Below are 19,979 nucleotides of genomic sequence, written 5' to 3'. Positions count from 1 at the left end.
TTGTCGTCATTGCCTTCTATTTAAGCGTGAGTCGAGGTATCAGCATCAACATGCACAAAAATAACTTCTTTGTGCCGCAGTGAACATAATATTGCACCGGCATTTAATAAACACTTTAGGCAAAGGTTACGTTAAGTTTCATAGATGGGGCAAAGAAAATATAGATGTGGTATAATTTCTTAGAAAATTGGTGTACTTTTTACACCGGCGCGAATAGTTAAAGGTTAAAAATACTTGTTTTTTGCATCCTGTGGGCCTGGTCTCGTGTGCCCACCGTACCTATTATACCTATTGAATGCAATAGTAATTGAAATTTACATTATAAAATTCTAATTATTTGAATGAAATGTGAGAACTTATTACATCCACAATTATATTTTATGTAATATATATAATTAAAAGAAATTACAAACATGAACTTTCCTTCCTAAGTAATTACTAAAAATAATTTAAGTAAACCAATATACAATATTTAAAGTAATGATATATAGTTAAAATTAATTATAAATGCATTGTAATTAGTTCCGAAGAATTTAAAGAAAAGTGATTAAATAAATCAACTGTTACCAAATAGAATTATTATGTAGAAACCACCAATTTAGTTTATTGCGTTTCATTTGTTTAGAGTAATTAATATAAATATCGTATCAAAATCGTAGTAGGTAAAACGTATTTATTCGTAAACAAAAAAAAGCAAGTACATATACAATAAAAGTAAATTCAATAAATAATATAAAGTAAAAGATATCACGATTCAAAATTATAAAAATTGAAAACTTAATTTCTTCTGACCCCCAAGACATCCAACACCATACTAGCCAAATCCGTTCCGGCTGTGATCACCTTCCCAGCGATATCTGTTATCGGTGCAATTATATTATTAACTCCTCTCAAAACGATATTGAAACCGGCAACTGGCTGTTGGGGTCTTATTACAGGCTTCGTGGTGGCAGCAAAATCATAATTGTAAGATATTCCGATGATCTTCTTGATCGTCGTCGATGGTTCTTTCGAAGAAAGCATTTTCAAAGTCGTCGTAGTCGTTATCCTCTTGGTGGTCGGAACACTTCGTTTGGCAGTCGGCGAGGAGGTTCTCTTCGTGGTAGTTGTCCTTTCTGTTGTCGTCGTAGTTATCTTCGGTTTCGGAGTTGTAGTCGTCGTAGCTTTCGTAGTTGTAGTTACCACTCTTTCTGTAATAGAGGCAGTAACCTCATTTTCCGAACCAATTCTATTTGATAGAATCGCAGCTTCCGGCACTTTATTGTTTCTCTTATTCACAGATTCTTCCAACTGGACGAAATATTCTCCGGTTGGATCCCAGATTTCGGCCAATTGTCCCCAAACATCAGGGTACTCTTTCTTCAACCTCTTTATGCTCTTCATCGTAACAAACCTCTGTTTCTCCGTGCATCTTAAACAATTGGTTCGGAGAGCTTCGGGTAGAATTCCTTAAACAAGAAAATCGTTGTTAGAATGTTTCATTTATTGAATGCAAAGATTAATACTATTGATCAGCAACGTGATAGAAGGACAAGAGAAAGTAACTTATTTAACATAATATACATTATTTACAGTAAGTGTATATATTTCATAGATAAATGGTAAATTTTCTTAACAATTTTAATGAATATCTTATTTTTTTATGTTAATACACGCTATAACAATAATATTCTTATGAATATTTGATTAACATTCTCATAATAAAAACTATTTAAAAATTATAAGCGAATCACGTAATTTCAGAATTTTGTATTGCCATATTTAAAACAGAACGTGTTACTTCCATAATGAGATTACAAAACTCTTATATTCTTCTCGTCTTATAACGAAACAAAGGAAAAGAATATTAAGAAACTATATTCTAAGTGAAATAAAAAATAAAAAAAGTGAAAACTATTTCATAGTTATTATTTCCATTAATACTTTTCATTTTTTGAAGCAATAATTTATATCAATTTTAAGTAAAATACTTATTCCTATTTTTTGTATTTTACTGGAATATAGCATATTAAATTACATGTACTTCTGTTCGTACGTTTGCGTTTCAAATGCGGCAAATCAAGCAACAATAGTTATTATGATGATAGTATATAATTTACGCATAAATCACCAAGATTTGATTTAATAAGTCTTTGCTTTGTTCCCAGTTGACATTGGAATTTCCGCGATCTTTATACTCGTTAGGAAACAAACGCTACTTATCTAAGTTTCAATAACAAATTCTAATGGAAATAAACATAATTTACTTAGTATGTTCAAATATAGTTATTGATGTCTATATTCTGGTCAGGAATGTATTCATTCTTAACATTCTTATTAAGGAATTGATTATCTTCGGCCTCAAATCAAAACTATTACAACGCTGTAATAGGTTTACCATATTTGGTATTATAAGTTAATATTGTTTTCTTATTTTTTTAGGAAATTATATATATAAATTACTTGATGGACATTGAAAGAAACTGAATTTTGTTTAATAAACAAATTTGACATTGTAGAAACTAGCAACGTAATATTAGGCAAACCTGATTATGATAATTAAAGATTGAATTGATGTTGTGAAAATAAATGATTTACAATTTTATCAAGTAGTTTAGATATGTCACTGTTATCTGTAATATGAAGAGAAAATATGTGACAAACTGAATGTTTGATATGTAAAACCAGTTTATAAAGTATATTGTTTTCGATATAAAATTGCATCAATTTAACAAAAAGATGAAATGCTGTTGTGATTCTGCAATATGGTATAACTGAAGACTCGGTGAAAGTGACGGAAAGGAAAGAAATCTACAGAAAATGTAAGTTGCATATTTGTAAATTTGTAAGAAAAAAACATAATTTTATAGTTAGAAATTAAGAACGTTTTTCTCAGGTGATTATAATTCTATTCACACACAAAATTACTTTTATAATCACTAAAATATTGTTTACAACAAAAATACAATAGATATTGTCAGGATAATAGGAATATTTGTAGAATTTCGTAATTATACTTGAAGTTTGTTCATAATAACCTTTTTATATGTCCTTAATTATTGATAATCTATTGAATATAAAAACTAAGAACATTTCTGAATGGAAATTGCGTTATATCAAAGCATGTTAAAAATGTATGTAATCAAGTTATATTTATTACTATTTGTATAGAAAGATTGCTAAACTGAATCTGATCTTGTTTTATTTTGGAGCATCAATGAAACTTCTTAGCTTTACAATTGATCCTTTCAATAATTTGTACCAAATTAAATTATTATATTAATCAAAATACAAATGATTTAGGTATTTTCTTTAATTTTAAAATAAAATTTCAAAAATTGTGAGAACTGATAGAAATATTTTATTCAATTCATATATATAGATTCAATTTTCAACATCACTTATTGTCATTGTGGAAAAATGTAGTCCTTCATTCTAAAATATGACTAATCTAAAAAGTTCAAGTTAAAATGAGGCAAATCCAAGACTAACAAATTATAAATGTAAAAATAAATGGTTCTTGATAAACTTGACCAGACCGTCGTCCTTCGTTGATTTAACATCCTTACAAGAAATTCAAGGAAAAAATAACAAATAATGGTCGGTGCACTGTGGAGTAAATAGATTTCAGGATGTTAACGGTAATGTTTTGTTTTCTTCCTATCTCATTTCGCGCACGAAAATTACTTTTTTTGTACTACAATTTCACGTGTATTTAAGACCCAGTCAAGGCAAACCGTATAATAATAATTATTACAAAATTAACCTTTTTTTCGTTTTCATTGCTTGCAGTAAAATGTAAGCAACTTTACAATGTCTAATGTAATTCGTTTGCTAAAGACTGATTAAAAATCGAATTGTTTGTAAACCGAAAGTACTACCTAATTTTATTACTAAGTTCTAATATAATTATTGCCTCTAATATTACGGTTAAGCACACAACTAGTTCAATAAAAGCTAATTAAAAACCTAACTGTTCGTAAACCGAAACCAATTTTTATCTATATAAATTAAAGTTGGATAATAAATTTTTGCCCAGATGTTTGCTAATTTAGAAAATTTATAAAATAAAATACAAACTAAGTGAGTTAGGAATTCTGTTCAGAAACCGGGGTTTATTTTAGATTTGTTTATCCTAGTTTCGACTGTAATTCCAAAGTTATAGATTGTATTTATTGTTATAGTTGATTTTGTTACTTATTTAACTTTACTTTATATGTACGGAGGTTAGTTGATGGCGTGACAAGTTTGGAGAAATTCTGTTCGGAAACCGAAGTTTTTTTTAATTATTTTCTTGTCAGATGTTAGACTATATTTTTTTTATAGTTTTAGTTAAAGTTGTAATTGTAAATCTTTTGAATGTATGTGTTGCTTACAATTTTATTTGGGAAATGTGTAAATCGGAAGTGTGCAAGAGTAAATAACTTTCTCTTTAAACGAATCGTGCGGATCCCGTCCATTAAGTTCCGCATTTTGTGTACGTGCATTTCAAAGCACTTCATTATTCTTTCTCCATCTCTGTTTTTTTCATTTGCTTGCCTGACCGTGTGTACCTGCGGATACTATTAATTAGTGAACATTGAATAGGAACAGTTTAATACCTAGACGTAGTCACCGTCGCGCCAGCATTTCGTCATTCTTATAATTACTTTACCAATTTGCACTTTGCCAAAGCAACTGTAATAGTATTTGAACTAAAATAAAAATTTCACTAACTGTTGTATATCACACAACATATCACTATAAATCATCAATGAATCAATCAATCATCAATTACAAAGAATTCTTCATGATAAGTATAGTTATTTTTTAAACTTTGGACTCGATGCGGAAATGTGGTAAAGATTTGACTATAGAATTTAAATTCGATGACTTCATCTTATTAAAATACGTCTAGTCTATCTACTTGGAATATTAATTTTCAATAAAAACTTCTTTTTTTTTTCAATTACAAAAATTATCATGCTCTGTTACAGATTAATGACATAAGAATGCTACAATGAGTTTTTACAACTTTCTCAGTAGCTCAAGCAACAATAAATAATTGAGTTTGATCTACATTTTTCTTGTCATCTTTGAGCAAGTTACAATTTGATTTGTTAACGTCATAACTCTAAAGAAATATGACAAAAACGAATTAACCTCGACTCAAATCAAGATATTGATACTCGACGATGTTAAACCTTGACTTTATTACTTACAATTTGTTCGTAGTTCAGTATGAAATCGTATGCAATCAAATGTAACAACTCATCCATCATCTTTATTCTGTCGGTTCATGAAATTGAGCGGCGTTATGTAATTTCGTCGAATTCCTACCTCTCAATGTCATGCAATAAAATAGCATAGAAATGAAGCAGATTTGAAAGCTTGACCGGATTGGAAAAGTACAAACAAACACAAAAAAGTGGTCAAAATAAAATCAGGATTGATTAACATCTCAAGGTTCAATTTTTGGCATACCTGCCTTAGGTTGTTCCTGCTTGTTTTTTCGCTAATTATTTATTTTGATTTGAAAAAAAATCTGTTATTTGGTAAATATCTGCTTAAAAATTGTCTATATATTAGTTTAGATGCAATAGAAACATTATTACTATAAAAAATTATTCCAAAGTTTGCTTAAAACTATTTTTAAATATAAAATCTGATTTTAATTAATTTCTAATTATGTTTTTTTTTTAACTTTTTTAGTCTTATTTATTACTCAAAGTATGTTAATGTAAGTTATGTATTCATATACAATAGAAATATTGTCGTATTACAGGTTTCAACATTCATAATAATGTAATATTGCCTCATCCTTCAGTTTCCACTAATGCAATTAACATTTAACGATTTTATATTGCATTATAATTGCAGATTTTCATTGGATTTGTGCAATGCTTAATAATTGCAATTTACAAATTATTTGTAAAGTCACGAAAATTTAATAATAATGTACAGTAATTCCTCGCATAGTGCGTGTTTTCGGTCCCGTCGCTATTTGAATAGTTGTGTGTATTTATTTTGTTGAATTAAAATGTTATTTGTTTTGAAATTTTCAAACCGGTCTATAATGAATCCGCATTGATCGAAGTGTATATAGAAAATAATCGAATAATATGCAGGTATCTCCCGACTTACGAACAAAATTCTCTAACTTTTTCAAATTTATGCAGTCAGTAATACTGAATTTAACATATATAAAAGTAAAAACCATGATAAGGTGTGGTAAGATATGTATGTTTTAAAATTCCCCAACTTACGAACAAATTCGACTTACAAACAACCCTTTTGGAATGGAACTAGTTCGTAAGTCGGGGATACCAATATTTTAATATAATTATTATTTTTTGTTATTTTTTTTAATTATATACTTTTAAAAGTGAATTATTTTTTTGATGTTACATATTAAGATAATGCGAGTGAAGGTAATGAAATATGTAATATCCGAGTGTTTTTTTTGTAGTCACTTCACTTCTTATGAAGTGAATGTCAATGCGAATTACTTGGTTGGAAAATAGAAAACGAATGCGTGTTGCACTACGATTTCTAGAGTGAATGTCACTCGGAAGTTCTTTTATGAAAAAATACAAATGTAATTGATATTCAATTTATCAAGAAAGTTAATAATTATAAAAGTTAATGAACTGAAAAAAAAAATATATAGGAAATTTTATAATGAGATATTCTAATTAATCATTAGTTCATTTTATTATTGAATTTTCTGAATATTTTTCTTATAAAATAGTTTGTAAATAAAAATGGATGCTAAATAATAATAATTTTTTTAAGAGTTATGTAAAAATAAAGAAATATATAAATTTAGTTACTTTTTTATTTGCAAAACTAGTTTTGTAATTGTAGGGGTTTTGCATCAAATTTATTAATATTTACTTTTATTTAATCTTGAAACGTTTTATAACTTAATTAGTAATATTGAAGAAATTATCAATAAAAATAATTTATTTAGCATTTTCTTATTTTTTTCTTTCATATGTTTTAATGCACAAAACATTAACTATTTTTTATTAGAAAATTGCAAAACTAAGTTACTAAAAAAATATAAACTAAACTAATTATAATAGCATGCACTCTCATCGATGAACAACGATATACTCAATTCACAAATTGGACTCAACAGACACTGCGTCCCATTTGTACATTTGTATTTACTAGGGTATGCGGAAAACGAGTTAACTCGGATAAGGTCATTAAAGGGTTAATAAAATAAGATATTGTAGGTAGAATTATTTTCACTAAAGTTTTTCTAATTTGTAATGTTTATGAACTTTAATTCTTACAAGTTTGTATTAATTGATTAATTATTTTGATTAATTAATTGAATTATTATTACATAATTATTACAGAAGTTTCTTAATAATTTGAGATTTTCTCATAATTTACAATTAAAAAGAGATTGGATGCAGGCAGTATGGAATGTGAAAGGTGGCAAATTTCATGAAAGTTTTCGTTCCTGATTTTCGCGATTCTATAATGTATGTAGTGTGTAGCCTCATTTGTACAAAAACATATGATAATAAAAAACCTACTGTGTTATTGACATTCAGCTCAGGTAGCGTTAGATTTAATTAACGGGTTTCTTATATTTTTAGATAAGATTATTTGTTTAACCTGGGTACTTAATTTCTTCCAAAATGTTTGATAGATTAATTAAGATTAAGATATAATTAATTAAATTAGTTAATTAGGAGATTTCCATAGTATATACATGGTATTGTATAATATTAGATTAGTTAAAATGTCATAACATTATTGTAATAATATTAATTCTAAAATATTAGTACATAAAATGATTTTTTATTGCATTTATAGTTGATTAGTCCAATATCAAATAGTCCGGGTTATTGGCAGAACCGCACTATGCGAGATATCGCTGTACTCATTTTAATAGAGATTCGTTCTGTTTATTCATAGTTGAAGGCACATGTTGCATAGCTTTGGTAAGATGTCAAATATCAATAAACAATGTAAATAGATAAATTTCGTAATAAATTTCACTTAGTTTTAACAATATGTACAAAGAAAATTGAATGCATACGAATTAGGTTTACATCGCATTTTATATTTGAAATGAAAATAATTTGTAGAAAAGTGTAGTCATAAAAGTTTTGACTATAACATATTATATTAGCAAAAAAAAATTCACAAATTTTGTATTACATGTAAAATAGTTATTTTATTGATAAGAAAATAATTAATCATTATGTATGTACGTTATGTTTTTTTATATAACTCTTTACAAAAAAAGTTGATTTCTAGATTTCTGCAAAACATGATCGAAATGATATAAGAGTCACGTATGTTGTACGTTCTTAGTTTAAATTGTCCGAATAAATACGAAGAATTCTTTCTAGCATTTATAGTTTGGTTTTTTGATTCATACAATTGACGACATAAATAAATATTATATACATGAACGTTCGGAAATGAATAATTAATTATGTGGAACAGTATATTCTTAAATTTGTCCTAAGTTTATTTTAAAATACAGTCATATGCGGACTAATAGAGGACTTTAAAACTACATAAAAATAAACTGTACAGAAAGCATAAAGTAAAAAAGATGATAGCTCGTTGGTTGCATTATAACTAATAAATATTATTATTATTATTTAAAATAAAAGAGTTAAAAGAATAATTTTGTGTTCTAATTTTTTAGAATTTACTTTTGTTTTGTTGTATTAAAATTTAGTTTATTTTTAAATTTTCATATTAGATTATAGAAAATCCGGACTGATTGGAGCCAGACTATGCAAGGTACAGGTATATTTGTAAGAAATCAGTATTAGCTAAAATAATATGCAAAAATATATCTGACATGTGAAATCATATCCATTTATTAAAGAATGCGGATTTAAGTGCTATTATCAAAATCCTTGAAGATTCTCAGATTGAAACTCTTGATGCATTTAAGTTCCTCTTGAAATATAAAAAAATAAATTTATGTAAATTTTGTTTATCTCATTTGTTACGTAATAGTGTGTGATAAACAAGTGTTATTTTTGGTTGAAACTATTAGTTTTTTTATTGTATAAGGATTTAATAAGCATAACTTTGCAAACTGACAGTTTTCTAAACATAATTTCTTTTCAATTGTATTCAGAAATAATATAAAAAATATATATATTTATTTTGTTCTTTTTATTTCTATACATGTTTTTTTTGTATGACTGATGTAATAAACATTATTATTATAAAAATAGTAATATTTTCTGGAAATATTAAAATATCACATAAATTAAAAAAAAATATCAGTGTGACTCCAAAAACGTTTTAATCAATTATATAAAATATCTTAAGAAACAAAAAAACAAATTGAGTATAGAACTAAAAAACATTACAATATTGAAATTTAAACAATAAATAAATACATAAGATGTTAATTTATTTAAAAACGACATCATAACTCAACAAATGAAGCGTAATAAACTACAAGATTTACTATTTCCTTCACAATTTTAATTCAAAATATAATAGATTATAAATACATTTTGGATTACAGAATGTAATTAAAGTATACAAGAAGTGAAATATCCAAGTTTATTAACTATATTAATAATGTATCAATAACTTGTATAGTCCGGTTAATTCCGGACTGTTTGAAACCGAACATACTGAGCAACTTAATACAATAGAAATAAACCACACAAAAAGACTTGACTTGATTGTATAAAGAAAAAAACACGAACATTTATGTAAAAAAATAATGTTTCCAATATTTTTTAGAATTTATATTACTCAATTAAAATTTAGTTTGTTTTGATATTTTTATCCCTGACTATATAGAATCCGGACTAAACGAAGCTAGTCTATTCAAAGTATTGCTATATATATTTTCAATGCAGTCTTTGAGAATGGAAATTAAAATATGTGTCAATTGGTCCAATCAAAGCAACTGAACTAATTGAATTTTCTTTGAATCTGACATTGTTATGAAACTATTAAACATTAAATCTATACGACTTATACTATTGTAGATTAATATTTTCTTATATATTTTTTTTACATATCTTTAGTAAAATTTACAATTAAGTATACAATGCATGCTTGCTTTTCTCATAAACAACTAACCTTCTATTTTTACATTGACAATGAAAAAAAAATGACGAGCATTTGACGCATAAACATAAATTATAAAAGACTAAAAAGTCAGTAGGTCAAAAGCCGAAACGGCTATGGAAATGTTTATCACCGTTAAACATTCAATCGATTTGCATACCGAACTGTAATAATAATAACAAAAAATATTAATACTGCGTATCAAAAATTTATTAAATCCTAACTATAAATTTCCATTCAATAATATTGAGTAATATTATTAACATATTGAACTTGAAACTTTCTTTGGAATACTTTGTAAATCCTATTATTTATTAACTTCGTTTGGGGTCAAAGCACATTTATTGCCATTAATTATAAATATTATACAACCTCACATCATGCAATCATTGCTGTGTCATTGTTAATTGACAATAGAAATGTTTTTTCTCTCTCTCATTATTATCCAATTATTAAATATAATTTAGCTTTGTTTCTTTTAAAATAATAAATAAAATTAAATAAAACTAACATTTACAGAGATTTATCTACAATTTTGTAGAGAAAAAATCAAGGCCATAACATGGAATTATTGTTTTTTTTCCCTATTTATTATATTGCATATTTTTTGGAAAAATCAAATCGATATGTATATAAAGTTTACAAACTATATATTATATAATATAGGTTGTTTAATAGGTAAATTTTATCTATGTCATGCGTATAATGTTGTGTTATTTCCTTGATTCGGGATAATTTATTAACTGGAAACAATGCAAAACAACAAAAACATAGTTTAGATTGACCATGAAAAGAATAAAGCACGTGTAATTTAGGAAACGAGAAATGAATAAAATATTTGAAAAAATAGTTTGTGTTAATTATTATCAAATAATTATTAATATTTAAAATAAACATTTAATATTTTCATCTCTTCAAATCTTAATTGTTTATATTGAATTAATAAACAATATTTAAAAAAAAATATTAAAGTGTTCGAATAAATCTATAATAACTTGGTTATATCAAATCTGGTTTTTGACATATCTAAAAATTATATATTTTCTAACATAAATAAATTTTACTTATCATTCGCTTATTGCAAATTTAATATTATGATCATATTATTTTGTCATAAAAATTATTAAATTACCGTACATTGGGTATTTTAATAATTGTAATGAAATTCTCGAAAATTATATTTAACATTCAAAGATTAATAAATATTTTATTTCTTGAAAGTATTAAAATTATATTCTAAACATCCCAAGCATTCATATTATTTACATGATAAATTATATTTTTTCTAGAAAATTTATTGTTCGTAGGGTTGTTATAAGTTCGTTGGATGACATAAAGTTATCGACAAATCCATATGATTTTTGGGAAGTACCAACTTTCAGACGACGCCGGTCAAAATTTCATGGCAATCTGACGTTTAGTTCACAAGTTACAGTGGTTTTAGTGAGGCTTCTTTTGTAATTTTCAAAACAATGGAAAAATCTGAATTTCGTGTGTTGATAAAACGGTATTTTTTTAAGAAAAAAAAAATACCGTTCAAGCAAAGAAATGGCTTGATAAGTATTATGGGAACTTATTCTCCGTTGAGACAAAGGGTAGAGAAGTGGTTTGCAGATTTTAAACGCCGTCGTAAAGACACAAATAATGCTGAACGCTCTGGTGCCCAAGTTCAACAATTATTGCAGAAAACATAAAAAAGTCCACTAAATGGATTTGGACGATTAAATTAAAGTTGTGTGAGATAGCTGACACCCTAATGATATCAAAAGGCAGTGTTTCATCATTTTGCATGAACATTTGATCATAAGAACATATGAAATGGGTACCGCGTTTGCTTAAAGTGGACCAAAAATAACGAGTTGATGATTCCGAGTGCTGTTTAGAGCTGTTCAAGCGAAATAAAACGGTTTTTTCTTGCGGTATGTAACAATGGATGAAACTTGGATCCACCACTACACTCCAGAATCAAATCGGTCGTCAGCTGAGTGGACAGCAAAGGGTGAACGCAAATGTCAGCTGGTAAGGTTTTGTCCTCCGTATTTTGGGGTAGGCACGAAATTTTATTCATTTATTACATTGAGAAAGGAAAAACTATCAATATGGCGTTATTGGTGCGTTCGAAGGAAGAAATTGCGAAAAAAAACAACCACAAATGAAGAAGAAAAAAGTGCTCTTTCACCAAAACAATGCATCGTGTCACAAGTCGATCAAAACTATGGCAAAAATGCACTTTGAATTCCTTGCCCATCCACCGTATTCTCCAGATCTGGCTCACATCGACTAATACCTGTTTGCAGACCTGAAAAGAATGCTCAAGGGAAAGAGATTTGGCTCCAATGAAGAAGTGATTTTGAGACCAATGATAAATCGTTCTTCAAGAAAGGTATCGAAATGTTAGAGAAAGTCGAATAATGCCCAAAAGTTGTTGTTTTATTAGCGATCCTACGAACTTATTGAGTGAGGTGTAATATGAGGAAAATAAAGAAAATACAAAGTTTACAGTGTAAATAGATATATAAAAAAAGATTAAATTAAATGTTTGGCACTTGAAAAAACGATTTTAGAAACTGGTTTATGAGAAAATAATTACAAAATAATTTAAATTTCAATACTACATAAATTCTATAATTTATATGTAATATTATGAATGTTAAGATCAATAAACAATACTAATTATTCAATATGTAAATTAAAAGTGTCTTCTTCAATTATCAAACATTTAAATGCACTTATTATATCCGGATTCGGAGCAAGTTATTCCACAAAACGTATATTTATAAATAAATGAATAACAATTATAAAATGTATTAAACAATTAAATCTAGTTTCGCGGAATACGGGATGAGAGAAGAAGAAAAAAAAGTGTTAGAAACGTAAATTAAAAGACTGCAAACTAACGGTGCGAAAAAGGATGCCCATCTTATATAACATTTAATTGTAACTGCATCATTGCGTGCATTTAATTTTACTGCATAGTACTGCGATTAGCTAACACAAAAATCACCATTTTCATAAACTGTGCTTTGTTGCTTAATCATTTCCAAAGATAGTAATTTCATATTGATTCAATTTGCAATATGTATTCATTATTTTCCTAAGTTAACAGAATTTTTAGACAATTTATATAATAAGTAACTTTAATTAAATCTAATTAAATCATTTCAAATTAATGTAATATATTTATTCTTATGTTATTTGAATAAAAGATATTAGTCACAATATATATTAATAATATATATTTTAGATCGGAAATAATTTGGTCATAATTGAGGACTATAAAGATGTTTAATAATAATAATTATTTTATACTTTTTGTATATTTTTAATTAGCACTTTGCTTTACAGTAATCTGTCTTAGGAAGACAATAAACTAAAGTTTTTTTGGTACTATTTAAATTATTTTTACTTATTTATTTTTGTAACTGTTTCAATAAATTTAATTTTTAATATATAGTTAATATAGAGTTTATCATGTACTTGATATTTAGCATTTTTTAAAGTTAAGCAACATATGTTGAGGATACAAATTGAATTGGTTAAAAGCAATTTACATATATTAGTAACATAATTAATTATTTAAATTTAATTAGTTGTTGCTATAGACGCTGCTTTATCAGTTGAACCATGCTAAAGATGTTCCTGTTATTTATTAATAATGTTATATTTGGTTAAATAAGCAAGTAACAAGTCTAAACAAATAATAAACATGAACTAAAGGTGAAAAACCTTTTAACAAATACACATACAATTTTAGTTTTCTTAATATAAAAATTTGTATTTTACTCTAATTTGTATGTAAATATTTTTTGATTGATACTGCCATTATATCTTAAAATCTTCATTACTATTTTATGCATTGTTTTCTATTTATAATTAGTATGGAAACATAAATATTTGTTTATCCTAGTAGTTGTTAGTTATGTATTTCTCAAGAGACAAATCGATTAGCTTTTCCAAGTACTATTATTTGATATTTAAATTATGATATGTTACACAATGTTGATATTGACATACCTATAGAAGAATATAAAAAAAAGAAACGCAAGCAGTGAAAGTCGTAAAAAAATAATATATATATGCTTCTTACTTTTAAACTCTATTCCCTGAGGAGTGCAAGGTCCTCTGTCCAATAGACAGGCAGCGTAATAGTAGACAAGCCTCTTCTGATTGAGGATGTTCTCGACGTCGATGTGGTCGTATCTGGTGGTATAAAAACCTCCAGGTGGATCTGCGGAGCAGACGAGTGCTATTAGAACGTTTGCTCCGAAGATCTTCAGCGCCAGACCGGTGGAAGTCATGATAATTCGGTTTCGTCGGGGTTCGCACCACGTGCTGCGTACGGATGAGAAGCTACCACTTCTCGCACATGTAACGCATGTAACTGAATCGAAATGTATACACTACTACTCCGGTACTGACTAAAGTGTGTTTGCCTGTTCAAGGAGTAGTAAGTAGTACGGCGTGCAGGCTCAGCTCGGACAGCTATACTCCTTCGAGAGAGCTCATGTGGTAGGAGCAACCTTCGTCATTCTTCAGATCCTCATTCTTTTATTGTTTTATCGCTGCTCCTTTGCTGCAACTACGAATTGATCGTGTTTATTGCTAATCATTTTGTAGAAGCTAGTACTTACATTTTTTATTGCTGATTAACACCGGGAAATTGTGGAACCTCTTCACGTTTGTACTACAAATTTTACTTAATCTGTGTAGTATTAATATTACTACAAAGAACAAAGCGTTGTACAATATTAAATTATTTGCTGTTACATTTTTATTAAAAACAAAATTTTTAGTCACATATTTTTTTACTCAATTAATAAAAATATTATTGTATATATAGTTAATAATATATATTTATTAATATTGAGATTGAGAGAGAATAATTAATATTTTCCAATAAGATATTTCATTCTCGAAGATAAATTCAAATATTACTAAAGAAAAAAAAATATTTATAGAATAATAATGTTTAATACAGATTAATGTTTCAATCAATTATAAAATGCATTCAAATTCCGCAAGAACAATAATTTTTTATATATTTAACTTACTTTGTAGCAATCTTCATGTCCTTGGAGAAGAATTATATAAAATTTCATGACCAATAAATAGTCTGGATGTAGACTTGTATAAGCCGTTTTGCTATCAATGCCTTGAAAGGCATCCTGTCTGGGTCTTGTTGGAAGTCTTTTTATTTTGTAATTTCAAATAATTATACTCTTAAACGATATTGCAAGATATTTTATATTAGTATAAGAGTTGCTAATTTGTAACGTTATCTTTTGAGAAGGAATTAATTTGTAATACGTAACATAAGAAAAAATGCTTAATTGATTTTTATTAAAAAAAATATCCATTGATTGTTTTAATTATACAAATTGAATTATTTTTATTGATTCTTAAGTAATTTTTCTTATACTTTTGTAAATTAAAATAAAACTGTAATGAGAATATTTATAGTTTAAATATAAATATGAAGCTATTTTCTGATAGAAATTTTATGTTTAATATTTATATATTAACAATGAAATACTAATGTATTTTAAATATATAAATTGACAAATTGATACAGTAATTTATAATTCTTAATACTATTGGAATTGTTATGTAATGTAATGTACCTAAGTTAATATAATTATTAATAAAAATATATGTTTATTATAAAGTAATAGATGATATTAATGAAATATGAACATATAATTTTCGTTGATGCAAGACACGATTTAATTCAATATTTACGGTTAATGAGTAAACCTTTGAATCCAGGTCACGTATGTGAACAAAATTGCAATGTGTAAAAGTTTATCGACCCATAATTTATATGTTTATAGTAAAAAGACAAATTTACTCAGTATAATTAAAAAAAATAATAAATAATTTACAAAATACTTTTATTTTTAAAACATATGAATATTTTTATTTCAACAAAAAATCTAAATTTCTGAACCACACAAAAATAACTTTAGATTCATACACAATATAGTTGTAATAATTTTGTATACTTTTGTACACAAATATTATTTTACTATTATTATGTTATTAATCCATAATCATTTAGTTTTGTAAAATGTCTATTAAATATAAAGAAATAATATAAATATGAGCTTTTAGTAACTGTAAATTATTATCTTTTAATATAAATAATTATATTACATTATATTTATATGTTCATACTTAAATTTAAAGATAATGTAATCTAAAATTCAAATGAAATCATTGAATGTGCAAATAAATTGTCATCATCATCGGTAATGATCATTTGTATTTTTGATGCGATTGTGTTCGCAATCCAGGAAATATTTAAATATACGAATCGATACGCGACTTGAGGACATTGTAACATAAAAGTGTAACCATTTCGAATGCACTTTCTAAACTCGGAACGAACAGAGAGTTATAACGAAAGAAAAATTATACAAGACGAGAAAAAATAACAATTAATCAAATGACTTCTGGTTACAACTGTACCATTTACTAAAACCCAATAAACAAATAGAAGTTGCGTTTGAATTTAAACAAAGTTGTTTGTTTTGATGGAAGATTGTCATTGTCCTCGTTGGAAATGGAAAAAGGAAAACTCGTGGTGCATTTCAATTATATTTATTGTAGCAATGCGAAAATGGAAACTTCAAATATTGATCAACTTTATTTCCATTGCGTGATTTCGCTATTGTCAAAATGAAACTTCTTCTCACTTTTTTTTGCTTTGGAAACATAATGCACTTTTTTCGCACGGCGTTTGTTGAGAACAACGAAAGTTTCTTTGCGATAATTAAAAACATCCCAAGCAATTAAAATTCATTAAACACGACATCGACAAGTTATTAAATTTGAAGTAAATGTGATCTCGCGAGACACTTTCTATTTGTACGAATTAGACAAAAACAGAAAAAACTATAAAATGTTATTTTTATTGCTATTTTTAATGGATTTGTGCAATAACTCTTAGTTTATATCTGGAATCGCTTTTGGAAGATGACCTGAAAAGGTTACAATAAGAGACTATGAAGAAACTTGAAATTTAGTTTAGGAAACACATTGTAACATATGTAAACAAGTAATTATATAAATTATTTTAATTTCTTTCTATATACAGAAATGCCTCGTACAGTGTGGCTTGAATCAGGAAATATTTCAAGTTGATTTCCGAAAAATAAAAATAAATTCTAAATAAAATAATAAACAAAATTTTTGCTTCTTCCTCTTATACCGAACAATTCGAGAATTGCCTACATAGAGGACACAATAATATCAGAAAGGTTTGGGTGGGTTAAAATGTTGAGAAACTCTGTTTTATACAGTCAAGTCTTATGTGCTATTTTTTTTGTAAGTATTTAGTTCCTCGGTTAGTATGGTTTTAAACTGGGATATTGACAAAACTAACTAACTTTCTGTACTGTGTGAGTTATTACTGTAATAACAAAGTTATCAATAAATCAACCAACTAATAATAATTTTTGTTTATTATTATGTATGACCATGTTTCATTTTATTTTGACCGTTGAAATATTTTAGAACTAAAATGCGATATAGATCTAATCTCAGGTAAACCAAACTGTTTTTTTTTTCTCAATTTTGATGGCAGAATTTTATCACTAATTAATAGAAAAATGTTTAAATTTTGATTTAAAATATTATTTTAAATTCAGGCATGACAGGTTGAAAGCGATATGAGGGATTATTACCATGAAAACTAGGGTTAATACAGAAACCGACTTTTTAAAAGAACCGGTTTTCAAATCTCAACTTTCATATAAAACCGGTTTAAACCGGTTTTCGAATTTTGACAGAAAAAAATAAAAAGAGAAAGGATTTTTATAACTTGTTTTCTTTATTAATATTACATAAAATAAGAACATGTCATAGATAAAAGAATAACAATAAATGACTATAAAATATAAATTTATTCTTTCTCAGAAAATTATGTTAAAATGAAAGAATGTCTACAGATCTTGTCTGGTCATTTTCTTGCATATACAATTTTAAAATTTCGTTTTTCCGTTTCTGCACTCTAATACTAAAAACCATTTTTTTTTGTGTTTTAGGGCAGGCATTAGACGCATTAAATTTGACTATTTATGTTTAATAAATAAAAGGACTTATAAATGCGACAAGGATCTGCAATTGCATCGTTTTACTACTAGTACAAACCTTTTTAAATACGTTCTATAATTTCTATCATTATTACCTTCCTGTCCATTTCATTGAAACTCCCAAACAAAACTATTTCCAAAATTTTAACGCCAGTTTACTCCCTTTTTTTAGTACATTGAGTTTAGTACCTAGTTTAGAGCTTCCTATACGACAATCTCCAAGCGCTTAACAAAGTCGAATTAACATATAGAAGTAAATTTTGATACTTTTAGGCTTTGAGTTATGTCGAATTAGGGTTAAAGTGTATAAAGTTTTTAGTGATTATATACATTTTAGTAATTAGTCTTTGTCGGATGCCGATTGGTTATGTAATAATCTTATTTGCAACACGACAATTTTAATAACAACTTTCATTCTATAAATATCCAAAAAGTTAGTCTTTCAAACTCGTTAATATAAGTAAATTTTTGTTAGGACAAGATTGACTGAATTTTATTTTATATTTGTTTATATAGAATATTTAGTATTAATAATAAAATTATAATAATATATATTTCAACAATAATTATTTAGTATTATTTTAGATTTTTGAAAAACAATACAATGAAACCTCGATTAATGAATTAGATGTTCTACGAAGTCACTTTAGACTATTGTAAATTCTAACATCTTGGTCATTGACATTTTGAAACCTTTTGACTGAGCCATTTCGATAACTTCAATTGTAATTTATTGGATGTTATTTTATTTTTCTAGAACATATTTTGATTGAAATTGCGGACTTCATTATATCCAAACTTTGTTATCAGAAATAACATATGACTGCATATGAAATTAGTCGTCTTACGAGATTAACATACTAAAATAGAAGAACTTATTTACAGAAACAATAGTAGATTTCATTATATACTTGAATGTCATACAGATACAAATCTTATTGACGACGTTAGATTAATATTTATAATTAAGTACTATTTACAAAAAACAAATTACGAATGCAGAAATGCATGCGTATGTACAAATCTGCACATTTTTTTTAGATTCACGTTACCCAATAAACTTGGCAAAGTGGATTATCGATTTCGTTTTCTCCCCGCGAAAGTGAAAGTGAAAAAAAAAGGAGGATGGTAAATATGGTAAAAGCATTTCATAGTATTTTTTATTTCGTTCTGTTTATTTTTAATACGGAGAAAGTTATTTATCTTTTTTTTCTCTATCTCTTTTCGTGGTCTTCGATCAGACAGACATATAGTTTCGGAGCTCATTAATTATCCGGTTTTCTAATTGGGATGCACGATTACATCTGGCGTCAACAAATATATACGTAAATTATGCAAAAATACTGGGTTTAAAATTTTCTGCGTCTTCCTTTTTTTTACATAAATGAATACAAAAAGGTAATAAAACAATGTCTTCTTACTTATAATTGTTTGCATTAGGACGTAAATATTAAAATAATAGAAATAAGTGTCCTTACATATGACACTAATTTTTTTTATACAATTTGGTTGAAAATGCATAAGCAATATTTTGTAAGAAAATAATATTAATTTAATTATAAAATAAAAAACAGGTATAAAACCTATGGTCGATAGCCAAATTTAATTTTATAAGAACTTACACTAAGCGATAATAAAGAGAACTTTTTTTTACTATTTTTATACACAACTCATTTATTTATTTTTATAACTCGCTTAGTTCTGCTAATATCTCGGACTGTTTGAAACCGGACTAATCTAGGAAATAAATACATACAAAAAATATACCGCACAAAAGAGATTTTGTATATTATTATTTTTTTAATTTATTTTTATTTTGCTCAATTAAAATTTTGTTATGAAATT

At 26.5% G+C, this 19,979-nt stretch overlaps 1 protein-coding gene across 1 annotated transcript; it reads right to left on the bottom strand.

Moving 5' to 3' along the window:
- Positions 1-740: 740 nt before the first annotated feature.
- LOC108564953 lies at positions 741-14,532 on the bottom strand. Its single transcript, XM_017924158.1, has 2 exons — positions 14,129-14,532; positions 741-1,448 (listed from the first exon to the last, which is right to left on the bottom strand). The coding sequence occupies exons 1-2, from the start codon at positions 14,337-14,339 to the stop codon at positions 778-780; spliced, it is 882 nt and encodes a 293-aa protein (XP_017779647.1). The 5' UTR covers positions 14,340-14,532; the 3' UTR covers positions 741-777.
- Positions 14,533-19,979: the final 5,447 nt, after the last annotated feature.

Source organism: Nicrophorus vespilloides, unplaced genomic scaffold, assembly GCF_001412225.1.
Source record: "Nicrophorus vespilloides isolate i.1.1-1 unplaced genomic scaffold, Nicve_v1.0, whole genome shotgun sequence".
NCBI lineage: Eukaryota > Metazoa > Arthropoda > Insecta > Coleoptera > Silphidae > Nicrophorus > Nicrophorus vespilloides.
The sequence above is the reverse complement of the archived record's forward strand: the minus strand, read 5'-3'. Positions and strand labels throughout refer to the sequence as shown.

Bases quoted from the DNA above. Each gene is read 5' to 3' on its own strand.
- LOC108564953 (XM_017924158.1), bottom strand. From the start codon at position 14,339: ATGACTTCCACCGGTCTGGCGCTGAAGATCTTCGGAGCAAACGTTCTA. The intron at 1,449-14,128 runs GTAAGAAGCATA...TTCTTGTTTAAG, and splicing joins TCAGGGAATAGAGTTTAAAA to GAATTCTACCCGAAGCTCTC.